Below are 17,774 nucleotides of genomic sequence, written 5' to 3'. Positions count from 1 at the left end.
GTTTTTTTTTTTTTTTTTTTTTTTTTTTTTGATACCGGGATCGAATTTGGGTCCCTGTGTTTGCAAGGCAGGCGGTGGAACCACTGAGCTAAATCCCCGGCCCTAGACTGGGTCTTTATCCTGTGTCTCTCGGTGGCGTTTTCTGTCTTCTGTGGCTGTCCACGTGTCTGACATGCACAGAGCGTGTGATTAAGGTCCACGGCCCTGCCAGGTCCACACGGCAGCTAGAAGATGCAAGCACAGGGATTAGTGCCCAGAACCATGTGTTGTCTTTGAGTTGTGTCTTCAGCTTTGTTTTTGTTCAATTTCCTTATATTTTGTAGTGAGTGTGTCGTGGCCCCAGGGTCTATCGTGGAACCAGGGAGACCTGGTCCATGTCCAGACTCGTTTCCCGTGTGTCACACTGTGTGTGGTCGCCTTTGCCCAATTTCAGGTGTCTTTAGTCTTCCTGTTTGTTGATCTCCACGGTGTCAGCTGTGCAGTTACCTCACATACGAGTATGAGTGACCTGGAAAAAGCTTTTAAGCACAGAATCTAGGCCCGAAAAGGTCGTTAAATTGTTTAAATCACTTTTTTTTTTTAACTCCTCTAGGTACCTGCACTTTAATCAAATAGAAACTCTGGACCCAGAATCATTTCAACACTTGCCGAAGCTTGAGAGACTGTGAGTTGCATTGTGTTCTTTAGTTTCGTATTTTTTGGTCCTGGGCCTGGTCCACTCGTAGCTTTGACAGTGTCAGGACAGCACGTGTCAGAGGCCTGCAAGGAGTTTGGGAGTACAGCTGCCTCCTGGCTCAGCCAGCCAGAGGGCGGACTTGCAGTTTTCTCCTTAGGTGGACAGGGTGGTAAAATTGAAAATACATTTATTTTTCCTAGACTAAGACCAGTTTCCAAATTCATCTGCATGCTATCAGGGTAATCAGCAAGGTGTTTATAAAAAACGGATGTATTTGACAGCTCCAACCCTGCTAGTGTATAAATAAAATATTTATTTTATTTTTTTTTAATTGGTTTGTATTATCGTTTTCAACAGATTCTTACATAACAACCGGATTACACATTTAGTCCCGGGGACGTTTAATCACTTGGAATCTATGAAGAGACTGTGAGTATAGCCCCGCTGTGTAGCTTCACTGGGAATCTGTTATATACCCAGCCAGGTCTCTCTGCCAGGCACTGGGAAGTGTTTCTAGGTGTCCGGAAAACTCAGGACAGAGGCTGAGCACAGCTTACATCCATTCTCATGCAAAAGGACAAGAAGGTGACTGAGAATATCAGAATGAGCTAAGCCACTTCGAAACTACCTGTCAGTTCCCCCTCGTTAACTTCTAATTCGCTGGGGCGTATTTCACTGGAGAAAATGGGCTCCGTCTACAAAGTGTCTCCTCTGTGTTCTATTCCTTTCCCTCACCACAGGCTTGACTCAGACTACAGCCAACTGAAGCCTGCTCCCCTGTTTTCAGGGCCCCCCAAATAATATTTTTTATGCTGAGACATTCTTTAATAGAAAGAAGGCATGCTGGTGCTGGTAGAGAATTTATCTGACATCCGTGCCTTCCTTAAGGTCTCAAAGGCACATTTGTCAGACAGACATAGAGCCATCTGGCATCTACAGTGACTGCCTACACCCAGACACAAAACCTAGAGAAGCTGTCTCACTCCCTGAGCAACTTCTGTGTGTCTGTTTTCTCTTCATGAGATAAAGTGGAGTAAGACACAGACCTTCATATAGTTTTCTTCTTTAGAATTTAAAAAACAAAAACTACCAGCCATGCTAAGATCTGCATTCTAAGTGGAAGAAAGGACAAATGTTTCCATGTTTGCTGGATTAACAGGGGAGGAAGAAATTGCCAGATAAATAGAAAATAATCAAGCCCTGCTCGGGGAGAGGGACGAGACTCCGGGGTGCATCAGCCCTCAGCTGTCTGTCCCCAGCTCCTTCTGGGTGCCTGGCAAGAGTCCTGTCCAGATGCACCCTGCCATCCGTCCTGACCGTCCTTCCCACTATTTGCTTGCTCTCCATTGCTCAACCGAGACCCTAGATTTGGACTCAGTGGCAGATCTGCCACACTGCCTGGCCACCATCCGTCCAGAATTGTCTCTGAGCCTCGAGCCCAGAGGGCTTCACTGAAATCCCCTCTTCCGGGTGCAGTGTCCATGTCTCTCCATGGGCTCACAGGGTAGGCAGGGCTGGCTGGGCACTGCCTAGGAGACCGGCGCTTCTGCCCTTGCACTGAGGGTCCTGAGACTCAGCCACAGCACAGTGGGTCACCCGCTGGTGCCGTAGTAGGCAGCTGTGCCATCCTCTGGTGGCCTCCTTCCCCTGTGTTCGCATCCTATCAGCTACCAGCTTGCTGGAAGAGGCCAATGCCCAGACCAGGCAGCTCTGTGTCCTGGTCCGCGCTGAGCTAAACACCCTAGAGAAGTGCAGATGGATGTGTGGTCCTCTGGGTCTTGGCCTGAAGTCGGACCTGAGCTCCAACCCCAGTGCTGGGCAAGTTCCTGGGGGGCTCCCAGCGGTCTGCCCGGGTGTGAGTCACCTCCCAGGGTGCACAGGTGTGGTACCGAGTGTCCCTGCCTGGGTTCCCCCTGCACCTTCTGAATATGCAGACCCTGAAGCCTTTCCCGAGGTGCAGGAACCTATCGCTGCTGAGTCAGGTGCCAGGCTTTGGGGGACCCCGGACCTCACCCGCCAAGGATATGCGCCTTTGAGGACATGTGGGGACTGAGATGGTGGGGACCCCACATACCATGGAGTGATGAGGGTCCAGCATCGGGGAGGCTTGACTTGCAGGAACTTCTCCCACTTGCCCAGCCCACGCTCACCTATTTTGACTCAGATCCTGACCCTGTTTCAGGCTCTGTGCTGGGAACCCCATCCACCACAGGCCCAGTGCTTGGGGGGCTCAGCGCATGGGTCCGGGATCCCGGGCCTGCTGGGCACCCTGGGCCTCCATGACACCTGGGTCTTCCTGGCTGCCCCTCTGCAGGCGGCTGGACTCAAATGCACTTCACTGTGACTGTGAGATCCTGTGGCTGGCGGATCTGCTGAAGACTTACGCCCAGTCGGGGAATGCACAGGCGGCGGCCACCTGCGAGTACCCCAGACGCATCCAGGGCCGCTCAGTGGCCACCATCACCCCGGAGGAGCTGAACTGTGGTGAGAGGCCGGGCTCGGCCTGGGTCAGTGGCACAGCGAGCCTGGTGTGCGTCTTCCACCCTCACAGGCCAAGTCTGCTGAGAGTCAGGCCTTGGCGGCCCCTGGACAAGGAAGGACCCCACTTGTGGACCCGGCTGTGGTGTTTGAGACACTATCTGGCCGTCTGGTCCCAGCCTAGGTTTTGTTTCAGGGTGCCCTGCAGGAATAAGCGGAGCTCACTGCCCGCCGAGCCCGCCTGAGCATGCACATGAGGGGCTCCCTGGTCCTGGCCGTGCAAAACTTCCCCAAAGACAAAGAACAAATCACGGCAGACCACAGGGCAGTCGTCTTTTTAAATGCCCAAATCCAAATTGTGGGTCAGCTCCCTCTTCTTCTTTTTTTCCCCCCTTTTGGCACAGAAGTTACTTTTTCAGTGCTGGGCATGGTGATGCACCTGTCAGGCCAAGTTAGGAGGTTTGCCATGCGTTCAAGGCCAGCCTGTAGCAGAAGAAAAACCAGCTTTTCAGTTCTTCATCCCAAGTATCATTAATATACTTTTTTATCATTAACACTTTTAACAGCAAAACAACACGACTGAAAGCGAGAAATCAGTACTTTTCACGAGTGACCCCACCTGTAACGGGACACACATTGGTCACCATTTGTTTTCTTTATAAACGTGAGCGTAGCCCAGTTTTCAGTTTCCTTGTGTGGAGAGGGGACTGACTCTCGTGGCCTTCCCTGCCAGCCACCCCTAGCACGAGCATTTTTTACCTTGGTGTCTGGTGTCTGTCTCTGGGTACCGAGCCTTAAATCCCCTGCCAGCCTGCAGCTTCCCTCTCTGCACCCTCTGTGCTGGGCGAGTGCCTGGCGGCTGTGGGTCTTGAGTGTGCAGGGTGATGCATTCTTGGCTCCTGGAGGGATGCTTGGTGGCCTGGGAACAAACAGGTGGTCTGGCTGAGGCTTCACGCTGACCCTGCCCACTGACTGGTCCCTGGGAGCCATCCACAGTGGGGCGACTGGGGTGGGGAGGGCAACAGGGAGGGTCACAGGCTCTGAGAGGGGCTTGTGGAACCCTGGGCCCCCACGATGCCTCAGTGTTGGGGCTCTGTGCTCTTGGGAGGACTCAGCCCCGAGGAGGCACGCTGTTCACTGCTCCTTTGGCGGTCACTGGAGAGAGTAACTGTGACACCCCCCACTCAGCACTGGCGTTGCTCCCGGGGGCATGGGACGACCTCAGAGTCCACTAGGTCTGGTCTGCCATGTCCCTGAGGTGGAGAAGGCACTGGGTTCTTGTGTCCACTCCCTCCAGGGTTTAGACTAACAGGGTCTCCTGTCCTCGTTGGTCGCAGAAAGGCCCCGGATCACATCGGAGCCACAGGATGCGGACGTCACCTCGGGGAACACAGTGTACTTCACCTGCAGGGCCGAGGGCAACCCCAAGCCTGAGATCATCTGGCTGCGGAACAAGTGAGTAGCAGGCAGGGCGGGCAGAGCTTGCGGTGGTGCCTAGAGCATCACCTTCCTGAGCCGATCCCAGCGTCCCGTGCTTCCTGCCCTCAGCACCCTCCCGCAGGTTGGCAAGGTGGAGGGGGGCACTGGGCTCCCCAGTTCAACATGACAGCTGAACAGGGAACGCTCCTGGTGACTCGCGGAGCTCAGCCCGGAGGAGGAGCTGGGGGAGGCTGCTCCTCTCTCCCACTCCCCTCTGCCAGGATTCTGGTGTGAGCCTCATCACCGGGGCATGGGCTGGAGACAGAGACCTAGGCAGAGATAGGGTTGGCTTACTGGGGACACTTGGGGTCCTTGGTGGCTGAGTCTCTGTGGCACCTGGGAAAGTCCCTGTCTGTATGAAATGAAGCTCACAGAAACCTAAAGGGAGCCCCCAGCACCAAACTCTGGTCAGCCGTTTAGACACTGGCCTGTCCTCTACCCCTCTTCTGTGAGGGCCAGGTCCCAGAGCAGGTGGCTGGTCGCATTCCAGCAGTTCAACAGAGGAGATGAACTTGGAGCCGCCAGGTGGCATTCGAGAGCGGAGACCTCAAAGCTATTGCCAGGGTGCAAGGTCACCCTGAGTTGGGATGGGGCTGTGTGGGGAAGATGGAAGGTAACCTGATGATGAGGTCACAGATTTGAGATCCAGAGGAGAGAGGGTGCTGGAAGACCTCTGACCTGTCAGGGAAGCTGTACCTCAATGGTGGGCAAGTGGAAATTTGGCTCAAAACCCTCACATCTACCTTTTATAAATGAAAAAGAAATGATACCAAAATTTAAAGTCTCAGAACTGAGTGCAGCAGACCTGGGTCCTGAGCCTGACCTCTGATGCTGGCTCTGCCATCTGCCCACCTATGTCCCTGTGCTTGGGGCCTTCCAGATAGTTCTGTGAGTGTCGTGGGGAACCGAGTTCAGACCATGCTGTGTCACCTCGAGTCAGGCTTTCCCTGCCTGCTTCTTGGGGAACTGAGACACGTGAGTGCCCAGCGTTGAGGGCCGTGCCTGAACAGGAATGAACGGTGTGGGCTGCAGTTTTTAACGTGGCTCTCTCATCCCTATCCCTGGCACCCAGGGCTTCCCCGACTGGCTGACTCTCCCAGGTGGCTCTGTTGGAACCTACTTTTTTATTCTCTCGTGATCAGGGTTATCAGTCGTCACTTGTAAGCTCTCTGTGTGCTTCCCAACAAAAGGGGCAAGAGCCAAGTCATGTGGGCAAGGGATGAGCAGTAGATCAAGGTGTCACATGTGTGATGTGGGAGGAGCCTACAACCCAGAGAACAAAGACTCAGGAATGCAGTGGGGTGGGAACCTGGACACCACGGCCCCGAGGTTGTGTGGAATGATGTAGCGACCTAAGTGCCTTGTACATCCTGGAAGGGACCCAGCAGCAGTGTGTAGCTGGGTTTGTTTTCATTTTTGTGTTTTGGGTCCAGGTATTGCTGTGTAGCCCAGGCTGGTGTGGAGTTCTCAGGTTCAAGTGATCCTCCTGCCTCAGCCTTCTGAGCAGTTGGAACTCGAGATGCACACCACCCTGGCTCCATTATCTTTAAAAATATAAGTGGATACACGGAGTATCTTTTGCTTTTAATAATATGAAAATGTGTTGCTACCTTTTTCTTTTGATTTAATCGACCAGAAGCAAAGGAGAATGTTTCCTTTGATTTTTCTCCACTGTGTTTACTTTTTTCCCTTTGGAGTTCGGAGCACTGTAAAACATCTGGATGGACAGATTGGATAGGTGCACAGGTGCTTTCCCAGAAATACCCCTAAGTCAGAGGAGAAGGCACCTGGGAGGCCAGTCAGCCGTCCCGTGTGCCCCGAGAGCCACCTGAACCCTCTCCCGATGGCAGATAAGCATTGCCTGTGCTTTAGACCCTTGGCACCCCCACTCTGTCTTTCTAGTAACGAACTGAGCATGAAGGCAGATTCTCGCTTAAACCTGCTGGACGATGGCACCCTGATGATCCAGAACACGCAGGAGACCGACCAGGGCATTTACCAGTGCATGGCCAAGAACGTGGCCGGGGAGGTGAAGACGCAGGAGGTGACCCTGAGGTACTTTGGGTCTCCAGGTACGTGGAGGGTGTTTCCTATAAGGTCACCCGACTGTCTCCTTCCTTCCCTCCCACACCAGCTTATCCTTGTAAGAAACATGAAGGTTGCAGGGCCAGAAGCAGGGTTGCTATACCGGGTTGGCCCGCAGGGTTATGGGCGATCCATGAGGGTTTGCTGTGGCCCCTGGTGGCCCCACTTTGGGGGCTGCTCAGGGGACCATCCCACAGCCTGACCACCCACCCTGCCCCGTCGGGGCAACACCTGTTCAGCCTCAGACAGCTGGTGCTGCTGAGTAGTGAGCTTTTGTTGGCTAAGGGCTTTGATCCTTTAAAAGAAGATGAAAATATTGGTCTTTTATTTAAAGTTGTGCCGTGCAAACTGTTGGTACATAATTTTGCAAATGAGGAAAGACTGACTCCAGCAGGGGGAGGGGACATTGCTGTGACCTGGCCATGTCCTCCGTGCTCACGAATTCTGTCTGCTCTCACCCCAGCGTTCTGGTTTCTGGTGTGGTCAGCAGAGGAGCCGGGAGGGTGGTCTGTGTCCACCACTGCCCCTAACAGTGGGGTCACCGTGGTCCCCTACTAGGCCCTGAGTGAGCATGTGCAGCTATAGGGCCACAGTCCTGCCCCAGCTGGGCTTAGCTCTGTCCACAAGCGCTCAAGGGCTGGGTATCACCCTGTTTTTTTGTTTGTTTGTTTGTTTGTTTTGTTTTGTTTTGTTTGGTACCAGGGATCGAACTCGGGACCTTGCACTTGCAAGGCAGGCAGCAGCACCACTGAGCTAAATCCCGGCCCATCCTTTATTTTATGTTTCAGGCCATGGTGTATGGTTCCACGTTTGTGTCTTTGTTTAGAGGCTTAGCTCCTTAAAAACTGGCCTGATCTTTGCCACTCTGCTGCAGCCCACCATGGACACGGTAATGAATGAACATTCCAAGCTAGCAGATTCTTCCCAGAGGAAATCAAGAGGCGGTTATTGCCGCTGGCGCAATGCCCTTAGGCACACAGCACTCCACAGTTCTGTACAAGCCAGCTAGCATGTCTGCAAAGCCATACAGAGATGCAGCTCCTGCGTTTGTAAGGAATAAAATAATCCCTGACTCGGGGGCGGGGGGCAGTAAGACAATTCTGTGAGTACTTGGGAACTTGGGATAAAGCAAGAGACACAGCAGTTTAACATTTTTTAGTGACCAAAACTTAAGAATATTCGATGACACAGGATGATTATGTGAAATGATTTGAGTGTCTAGGCATTAGGTTCTATGGGAACATAACCTTACCCTTTTTTAAATGTATTACCTGTGGTGGCTTTTCTGCCGCAGCAGAGTTAAACACCAGCACAAAGCCCGTGGTTCCCACAGCCCCTAGGGTGTCTCAGTCCTCACACAGAGATCTCATACCCCACGAGGCACTGTCCTATAGTCCCAGGAGCAGGGCAGCTTGTAAGTCACCCTGGACCACAGATGGACAAATACACTTTACCTGTTTTAAGATCTGTAATAGAAATTTGTGGTTTTCATTTTCCTGGTTAATTGAACTTTTGATGATCAAATCAACTTACTAAAATGAACCATTATTTTTCCTCTTCTATTTCCCACTACTTCTTTGGGAGGTGAGTTAGTGGTTATCCTGGACCTTTGAAATGTATTCCTAAATTACTGAAGTCCAAAGTTATTGTCTGTCATTGTACGTAAAATACAGTTGCCAGAGCTGGGGATTTAGCTCAGTGGTTCTGCCACCTGCCTTGCAAGCACAAGGACCTGAGCTCAATCCCCAGTACCCCCCCAATACATTTGCCTGTCTGCATTTATGTGCTGTGTGAGTTTTGTGTGTTTTTTAATCTATAAAACATGTTTTGTTCTCTCTTACTTTGCCTCGTCTTTCACCCTCCTTTCATCTTCCCCTTCTTTCTCTCCCTCCCTCTCTCCCTCCTGATCTTCTTCCTTCCCGATCCCCCCTTCCTTCCTTCAGTCCTCTTTCTCCCTTCTCCTTTGCTTCCTCCTCAGCTCTTTGGTGATCATACCTTTCTGCCTGATGTTGGGAGAGATGGGTACCAAACCCTGAGAGGACCAGAACTTCCCTGGAAGACCACGGCCTCCCTAGCTCTTTCTCTTCCTGGTGGTTGGGGGCCTTTCGGGGCCCAGCTGCAGCTCTCTGACTCCCCTCTGGGCCATGGCTCTGATCTTGTCTCCTCTTGTGTGTCCCCGACGGTGCCATGACTCTGGTCGCAAACCGAATTGGATGAGAACCTAATCAAACTCTGTGGTTCGGTTCAGTGTTGATCTTATGGGGAAGTTTGATTCAGTTCTCGTTCTGTTCGGTTTGTGACCAGAATCATGGAAAGAATTAAGTTCACGTACCTCTGTACTTCCTTCCTGGCGCACTTAGCAATATTTCCCAGATCATTAGCTATCAGCTCCGTGTATATCCTTTATTCAAAGCCTCTTGGGCCAGATGTTTGAAATTCAGAAATTTGGGGACATTTTTTTTTTTTTTTTTTTTTTTTTTAAAAGATTCTTCGAGCTTTTTTTTTTTTTTTAGAAAAGTTACGTGAAGCATAACCCAATTACCAGCTCACACTGCCAGCCCAGCCTTGGATCATAAGTGCTCTGCAGTGTACCAGATCCCTGCTACAAGCTGTTTATTGTCAGGAAGTAGAATGAGTAAAGTCGAGACCCGACCTCATGCAACATGGGTTAAATTTTGTTAAAAAGGAATGACTTTCAAAGCTTTTTGGAGATCAGACTCGTGGATAAAGGGTAGTTGTCCCAGTGAAAGGTTAAAAAAGATGCCTGCACCTAAGTCATTTTCCGTGCTTGCAAGACGCATGCGTGGGTTAATTTCCTAGCAGTGACTTCTGGGTAAAAGAGTCGATGCGTGTTTAGCTTTGCAGTCTGTGCGTACCTCTCCAGAGGGGCCTTGTCGCTTTCTCGTCCACTATGGGGTGGGAGGGCTCTGCTTCTGCACACGCTCAGCCGAAACACACATCGGAAAGTGTGTAAGTTCTTTTCCTAGACGTAACATTTGAAAAGTATTATCTCGGTATAGTTTTAATTTTTGCTTTTTGTGATGAAATCATTACATTATAAGGTGTAAATGCACAATACGAACAGGATTTTGTACCAGTAGGAATCTGTAACAAGGTTTTAACAAGACTGATATCATGTGTTTGGGATAAACAAGAGTTCTCCATAGAATCTAATATGTGTTTGAAGAAGAAATTCAGCTCTTTCTTGCCATTGTTTCTGTTCACCAGTTGCCTTTTTTTTTTTTGAGACGCAGTCTGTGTTGCTCAGGCTGGGCTTGAACTTGGGATCCTCCTGCCTTAGCCTCCAGAATGGTGGGATCACCAGTGTACCCTCGAATGCCTAGCAGCCTGCCTTTGTTTGACTTGAGTGTGTGGATCACTTTTATTGCCTTCGCATTTCCTTTTGAAAGGAGAGAAAAATAAGCTATTAAATTTTGTTCTTTTTGCTCATGTTGGAAGTAGACAGAGTGAATGGGTAGCCTGAACATAGAAAAATACCGAGCAAAACCCTCATGAAACTGGAAGAAACTAACAGGAGTTTTCTGCTTATGACAGCACGACTGGCATTCGTGATCCAGCCACAGAACACAGAGGTGCTGGTGGGCGAGAGTGTCACGCTGGAGTGCAGCACCACGGGCCACCCCGCGCCGCGGATCACCTGGACACGAGGGGACCGGACCCCCTTGCCAGCCGACCCCCGGGTGAACATCACCCCCTCTGGCGGCCTCTACATACAGAACGTCGCCCAAGAGGACAGCGGGGAGTACACGTGCTTCGCGTCCAATGGCATAGACAGCATCCACGCCACAGCCTTCATCATCGTCCAGGGTGAGTGGCAGGGGCTCTGTCCGGGCATCAGGACTGGGTGTACAGCTGGGTCCCCTTACTGTGTCAGCACCCCCATGCCTGGAGCAGCTTCTGCCCTGGCTGTTCCCAAGGCCTGCCCTCCTGGTTCCCATTAACTTGCTTCATTTTTATTCATAACACTCACCCCACGTTGCATCTCTTCCCGTCTCTGGGACAGAGTTCCTGACGCCCACTACTGAGGAGGAGAGCTTTACTTTGGCTCATGGTTCAGAGGGCTCAGTGTATGGTTGGCCGGCTCCTAGCTAGAAATGGTGTGGCGGAAGGGTCTGGAGGAGGAGAGCTGCTCACCTCATGGTGGCCAGGAAGCAGAGAGAGAAGGGAGGAGTTGGGGACAAGAGTGCGCCCTTACAGGCCACCCCCAGGCGATCACCTCCACCCAGACCACATTCAGCTCTGAACTCATCCATGGATGGATCCGTGGTGCACACGGTGCTCCTTGATGCAACCTCCTTTAAAAATCCCAGCCCTTGAACACAGGAGATTTTGGGGGACTAGACTTAAAACTGGGCACAACCCGTGACAGATAGATTTTCTTATGTTGGCCAAGGCTGTGCTTTAGCCATGGTCTCCAAGCCCTGAGTCCTGGCTTCCTAACTCTGCAGAAGTTCACACACATCTGTGTGAGGTTGTCCCTCACCTGCAGCCAACTGTGAATGCATCCCTAAGGGCAGACTTTGGGGTTTAGGGGTAGGTAGTTTTAATACTTTGGCTCTGTGTTTCCAGGTGGTTTTCCTTAAAAAGGAGCTTGTGAGTTTGTAGGAAGTGGGCAGTAAAGAGGGACTAGAAGAATCCAGAAGTGTGGAACTCAGACAGCTGCCTCCCTCTGACCATTTCCCACCTCACTAACAGTTCCTTGGGCTCGACTTTTCTAGCTTTCTTTGTACGCATAGCTGTGAAGCCCCGGTGTGGGGTTTTACTCTGCTGTGTTCTTACTCTTGTAAAAGTGCAGTCCTGCTAGATCTGGAGCTCATTTTTATATCTGATGATAATAGCTCCTGTCACTATCCACAGTGCACCAGGTGACATTTTTTATCCATTTACAAATTTAAGCTATTTAATGAAATGAGTTTGGGGGGCAGTACTGGGGTTCGAACCCAGGGCCTACACGCTGAACTACCTCCCCAGCCCTTTTTTAAAATTTTAAGACATCATCTTGCTAAATAGCTCATTTCCCTAAGGTGAGCTCAAACTTGCAATCCTCCTCCCTCAGTCTCCCAAAGTGCCAGGATTCTAGGATTCTTTGGTGGCAGTTTAGCTCTCTGACTGAAGTAGGCTAAAGCAGGCTATTCTCCGTGCGCCACTACATTGAAGCTAGCAGGCTTCTTATATTAAGCCCCTTTGTAAGCTCCTTCAGTGTGATACTAAGGAAGTACTTGTCCTGTGATGTTCTTCCTGCCTCCTTTTCATTTTCTGTCTTAAGTTTCTTGACTGTACCCACAGTTGCATCTGTTTACAACACATCTCATTTTCTTTTTTGCATTCTCTCCTCCCAGCACTGTCTAACTGTCTCGTTGCGAATGTTTCTCCTCCACAGCTCTTCCACAGTTCACAGTGACACCTCAGGACAGAGTGGTCATCGAGGGTCAGACAGTTGATTTCCAGTGTGAGGCCAAGGGTTACCCCCAGCCGGTCATCGCCTGGACCAAGGGAGGTAAGAAAGACACCAGCCGAGCTCCCTCTCCTCAGCCAGGCAAACCCAGCATCTTCTAGACAGTGGGGACAGAGCCCAGACCCAGCGGTAGGAGAAGGCAGAGGTGACCTCTGTGGCTTTCATGACCCATGGCAAGGACGGCTGACTGGACTCTGGCTCCTGGAGGTGGGCTGAACAGCTCTCCACAGATCTTACGGCTTGTGGGATGGAACTTCCTGGGTCACGTGTGCCCCGTATTAAACGAGTGGCCTTTACGCTGTGCTGCCCAGCACCCCCGTCACCACGTCTCCAGTGGGTGTGGGTCTGTGACCACCGTAACTCATGGCTCTGTCCCACCCCACGGTGTCACGGCCTGGCTGGAGGGATGATAAAGTGCTTCCACCCCAGATCTCTGGTGTTTGTGTCCAGGGTCCTGGAGATCTGGCTTGAAGCAGAGCTCCCAGGTGTCCTCTGGTCCCTTAGGGGTTCCACCCTGACCCTAGGGCATCTCTGCCCTCAGGCCACGAGGTGAGAGAGGTTTTATCTGCAGAGGAATTGCGAGGACTCCAGGCCTCCTTCCTGTTTTCTTCTCAGGCAAAGTTTTGGGCTCAGCCACCCCAAGTCCCCGGGTTGTCCAGGCTTCTGTTTAGCCTTTCCTCTGGTCATCCGCTCCTCTCAGCCCCTTCCTGGGGAGTGCTGGTGGCAGGGACCCTGGGGTGTCCTGAGATGCATAGGGCCTGCTTCCCGAGGGCCAGAACTGCAATGCAGCAGGGCGCACAGAGTCCTCCTCCCACCTTGCCTGTACCCGGACTCGATCCATGCTTGTGTGACTGATGCCTCCCTTTGCAGGGAGCCAGCTTTCGGTGGACCGGCGGCACCTGGTGCTGTCCTCAGGCACGCTCAGGATCTCCGGGGTGGCCCTGCACGACCAGGGTCAGTATGAGTGCCAGGCCGTCAACATCATCGGCTCCCGGAAGGTTGTGGCTCACCTGACTGTGCAGCCCCGAGGTAAGCATTGTGAGTACGGCTCGGTGGAATAGTTTGGACCTGCTGTTGAGAAACAGAGCTCTGTGTGACTAACACTGACAGGGCTGTGAGTCTTTAATGATGTTCATGCTGAACTCAGATCAGACTGTCAGTCAGGCCCATCATTCTCCTTGGTTAAACACCCTCGGCAAAGGCTGTTCTCTCGGCCTTTTGTCACATGGCCCCATTGGGAGTGTGGAGACAAGCACTGTCCCCAGCCCTACAGAGCAGGACCACACTGCATTCCCCTGTCTGTTGCCTCTCGCCCTTGGCCCCTCTCTTCCTTTCCTCCTGGGACATCTCCCTCCTCTTCCTCCAGTTAGAGTCCTGGCGGCCTCTCTCTCTTGGCAGAGCCCTAATAAAAAGATTGAAGGGATCTCCAGCACAGAGGTCGCTGACCAGAGTCACAGAGGCCTCTGGAGCTGAGGCAGTGCAGGCTGGCCAGGTCCTAGCCCCAGCCCAAAGAGGACTCGGGAGACTGCTGGTCTCATCAAGTCCAGCTGATTGGCTCTGCCCCTTGAGCCCCTACATTGTCAGGACAGCCCTGAGGACAAGGGGACACAGGGATGGGTCCTGGAAAGGTGCCCGGCCTGCTGCAGTCAGTCCCCTACCTGCAAACAGGGAGGCGCAGCTGACTCAGTTTCCTTTCTTTGAACATCAGCTGCTGTCTCAGCTCCCGAGTCCTCAGTGGCTGCTGTGGAGGGCGCAGAGTGTGGGCATCTGAGGTCTCTGAGCAGAGGACCCAGTTACGGTCACTGTGCTGTTGCCACCCAGGTGGGAAGTGGGAGGAGCAGTCACGGCTGGTGCCCAGTCACAGTGACACAGAGCTGACAGTGTTCCCCCTGCTCACAGTCACCCCGGTGTTCGCCAGCATCCCCAGTGACCTGACGGTGGAGGTGGGGACCAACGTGCAGCTGCCCTGCAGCTCCCAGGGTGAGCCCGAGCCAGCCATCACCTGGAACAAGGTGAGAGCTGGTGCCAGCCCAGGGCACCGGGAACAGTGGATGACCAGTACCGTCTTGTTTCTCCTGCAGACTCCGCAGCAGAGAGAAAAACGTACATGTAGCAAGCTTGAGTCAGCTGGTTTTTTTTTTGAGGACGGGCTTTAGGCATGGTAGGAAAGTGCTCTACCACGGGTGCATACCCCAACCTGGAAACTTGGGTTACAGGTATCCTGGGAGGCATCTTGATCCTCAAGATAGCAAGACCTTCTCTTTTCCTACTGTCCAGCAACAAAAGCAAAGAAAAAACTTTTTCTTTAGACCCACAGTCTTATGAGCAATGTTGGTTTGTTTTGTTTCATTGTTTTTGGTTTATTTTTTGTTGTTTTGTTTTGATAGGGTCTCCCTATGTAGTTCAGGCTGAAGTTGAACTCACCATGTACCCCAGGCTGGCCTCAAACTGGCTGCAGTCCTTCTGCCTCAGCCTCCCAAGGGCTGAGTTTAAAGGCATGAGCTGCCACGCCTGGCATATGACTTTTCAGACTTCACTTTGTTTTTTGCTTTTATTCAGCCCAGTACAAAATGTACTGAGTAGCATGTACTATGTGTATGGCCTGCTTCCTGGGGAAGGAGATGACAGTGCCAGGGTCCCCACCGAGGGAGAGGACCAGGGCAGGTGCAGATGCCCCTAGCTCTCTCCTGCTGCATCCACTTGGCCTCCCACCTTCTCCCTCCTCACCCACACCCAGGCCTGGCACAGGGCCTGTGCACTCTGAGCCTGCCTCCAAATCATCCTTGGGTGCCTGTCTCTCAAGGACCCCCCCACCGTAGCTTGTGACCTCCCCCACAGTGACAGCCGTCTGCACCCCACTGTGCAGCAGGCAGAAGAGCTCATCCCTCCGGGCCAGTGCCCTGCCACAGCCTGGGCGCACCATCTAAGTGAGACATTTCCCTCGGCGCCCACAGCACCCTCCCTGCACCCCCCCCAGAAAAACAGCTTCAGTCTTTGTCTCACTGCTGCCACCCTTCTCATTGCTCCAGGATGGGGTTCAGGTAACCGAAAGTGGAAAATTTCACATCAGCCCTGAGGGATACCTGACCATCAATGACGTGGGGCCGGCGGACGCAGGTCGCTATGAGTGCGTGGCCAGGAACACGATCGGCTACGCCTCGGTCAGCATGGTGCTCAGCGTGAGCGGTAAGACTGGGGTTGGGACGGCGCAGCCTCAGCCCTACTCCCCGTAGGAGAACCAGTTGAGGGTGTCTGGTAGAGTGACAGAGAGGCGGTAGGTCCCTAGTTCCCAGGCAGGAGCCTCTGGCAGGGTGCGTGCGAATCCCATCCACGCTGACACGAGTCTCCTCACTGAAGGAAGAGAGGTTCGTTCTGGCCCATTGTCTTAGTCCCTCCTGGGAGGGCTGCAAGGCAGAAACAGGATGGTGGAGGGGCGTGGTGGAGAAAAGAGGCTCACACCGAGTCAGCCAGGAAGCAGAGAGAGGAGAGAGTCTGCCATGGGCTTGGCACCCGTGACACAGTCACCTTTCAAGCCCGTGAGACCGAAGATGTCGACTGCTCCACTCAGGGCCCATGTCAGTGGGAGAGTCCGTGGGTCCAGGTCTCTGTGGCCAGGCTCTGGAGACCAACAGCTGTGGTCCCAGGGTCCTGCTGAGTGAGGCCAGGTTGGCCCTGGAGAAGCAGGACGGGGAGGGTCAGAGCGTGGGGCGGGTTCTGGGGCCTCAATGTGAGCCACACCAGGACCCGATTTTCCTGAGGCTCAGGAAGCTGTGGAGCGTTCCTGGCAGGATGTGCTATAAGCTGGTCCTTTTCTCAAAGACAACTGCCACAGACAAGGACTGGAGTGAGGAGTGGAAGGCAGGAGAGAGGCCACGGGGACACAGATGTGCATTGGAGGTACTCAGTGTGCTTTGGTGGGCCGCTGGAGACACAGAATCAGGGTGCCCACTGAGAACCCGGGCTCGCGGTACCGTTTACTGAGAGTCACGGATGGTCAAGAGCAGCAGGGGTCAGGGGAGGACGGGGAGGGTGCTGTTTGCCCAGTGAGCTGGAGACAGTTGGCCGTGGACAGGGTCTGTGACACTGGGGCTCCCGGAGAGTCAGGGTGACTCCCCAGTCCTGGGACCAGGAGCAGTCACCAGATCCCCGTGGAAAAGTAACAGCATCAGGGAGCAGGGATCCCCATTGGTCACATTCTGTGCACACATCAGCCAGGAGGACAGAGGGAACCAGTGAGAGCCACTGAGGCTGAAATGTATCCGGAGGTCAGGAGGAGGAGCCCGTGAAGGAAGCATTTTGATAAGGTGGCTCCCAATTGTGTTGAGTCTGTAAGGGTTCGAGGCTGTTCAGGAGAAATGTTGTCATTGGTTCATTAAGAAGGACACAGAGCCAGGCACAGTGGCACGCACCTGTAACCAGCACTCTAGGAAGCTGAGGCAGGAGGCTGGCAAGTCTGAACCCAGCCCACATACCTTAGCAAGTTAGCAAGACCCTATCTCAAAGAGAAGAAAAAAAATCTGGACTGTAGGGATGTAGCTCAGTGGGAATGCCCTGGATTCAGTGCACAGTATTGCTAAAAGAAAAAAATCTGGCTGAGGCTGGTGGTGTGGCGGGAGCCGTTTGGTGTTCAGGACACAGTTTGGTTGGAATGAGGTTATTGTGCTTGGCAAACTGCGCGCAGACAAATGAACAGCAGGTGAAAGGGAATGAGAGAGACAGCCAGAAACGTGTGCTCTGGAGAAGGGTGGGTTACACTGTGTCTGTGTCTGTCTGTGTGTGCGTTCCCACACACGCTTGGGCACTATGAGGCACTGTGACATGTGTTGAGCATGTTGTATGTATACTGTGATGTGTGTTTTGTATATAGTGTGCTCTGTTGTGTGTCTGTGCTGTGTGGGGAGAATGTGGCATGTGTGCTCTGGTGTTTGTATCCATCTGTGTAATGTGTGTCTGTAAATAGTGTGCCGCACGTGTATTGTGTATAGTGCGTGTGTCGTATCCAGAGTGTACTGTACTGGGTGGGGGGGTGTGCGTGTGTGGTGTGCCTATGCATTTGTGTATAGTGTGATGTGTGTGTTGCATTAACGTGTGGTATATGGTATGCTGTGTGTGTGAATATGCTGTGGGACGTGTGGTGTATGTACATACGAGGTGTGTGTCTAGCATAATGTGTGCATGGTGTGTGAGGCATTGTGTGTGCACGTGTGCTGTGTGGTGTGTGTGTGTGTGTGTGTGTGTGTGTGTGTGTGTGTGTGTGAAGGTGTGGAGCGTGCAGACCAGGAAAGGGGACATTTGCCACCTCAGGAAAGACCTCTGAGTCCCAAGGGCCCAAGCCCCAAGTTACCTTTAGTGTAAAACTTCCATGTTCCATATTATGCCCGCGTTTCCTATTTTTTCCTAGGCTGTCACATAATTCTAAACAGTCTACAGTTTCCATACTGTTTGAAAACAGCTCTTAGTAGAATTTGTGATAAAAATCATGTAAGCTGTGGTTTGAAAATAAATACCCCTTGGAGAAAGCGTGCTTACTCCTGCATGATGTAGTGTCTAGACATGATTTTACGAGTAGCTTATGTAGTA

The 17,774-nt window shown here is 52.5% G+C and overlaps 1 protein-coding gene across 1 annotated transcript in view; it reads left to right on the top strand.

Moving 5' to 3' along the window:
- Positions 1 to 17,774, top strand: part of Pxdn (peroxidasin) — an 80,476-nt gene that overhangs the window by 46,536 nt on the left and 16,166 nt on the right. The window contains exons 6-15 of the mRNA XM_010629134.3: positions 593 to 664; positions 1,034 to 1,105; positions 2,991 to 3,160; positions 4,492 to 4,609; positions 6,536 to 6,705; positions 10,274 to 10,546; positions 12,120 to 12,236; positions 13,065 to 13,223; positions 14,094 to 14,206; positions 15,224 to 15,380. Coding sequence (XP_010627436.1) covers positions 593 to 664; positions 1,034 to 1,105; positions 2,991 to 3,160; positions 4,492 to 4,609; positions 6,536 to 6,705; positions 10,274 to 10,546; positions 12,120 to 12,236; positions 13,065 to 13,223; positions 14,094 to 14,206; positions 15,224 to 15,380 — 1,421 coding nt within the window. The remainder of the gene's footprint in view (positions 1 to 592; positions 665 to 1,033; positions 1,106 to 2,990; positions 3,161 to 4,491; positions 4,610 to 6,535; positions 6,706 to 10,273; positions 10,547 to 12,119; positions 12,237 to 13,064; positions 13,224 to 14,093; positions 14,207 to 15,223; positions 15,381 to 17,774) is intronic.

This window comes from Fukomys damarensis, unplaced genomic scaffold (assembly GCF_012274545.1).
Source record: "Fukomys damarensis isolate Sample0158 unplaced genomic scaffold, DMR_v1.0_HiC HiC_scaffold_25, whole genome shotgun sequence".
Classification (NCBI taxonomy): domain Eukaryota; kingdom Metazoa; phylum Chordata; class Mammalia; order Rodentia; family Bathyergidae; genus Fukomys; species Fukomys damarensis.
The sequence above is the reverse complement of the archived record's forward strand: the minus strand, read 5'-3'. Positions and strand labels throughout refer to the sequence as shown.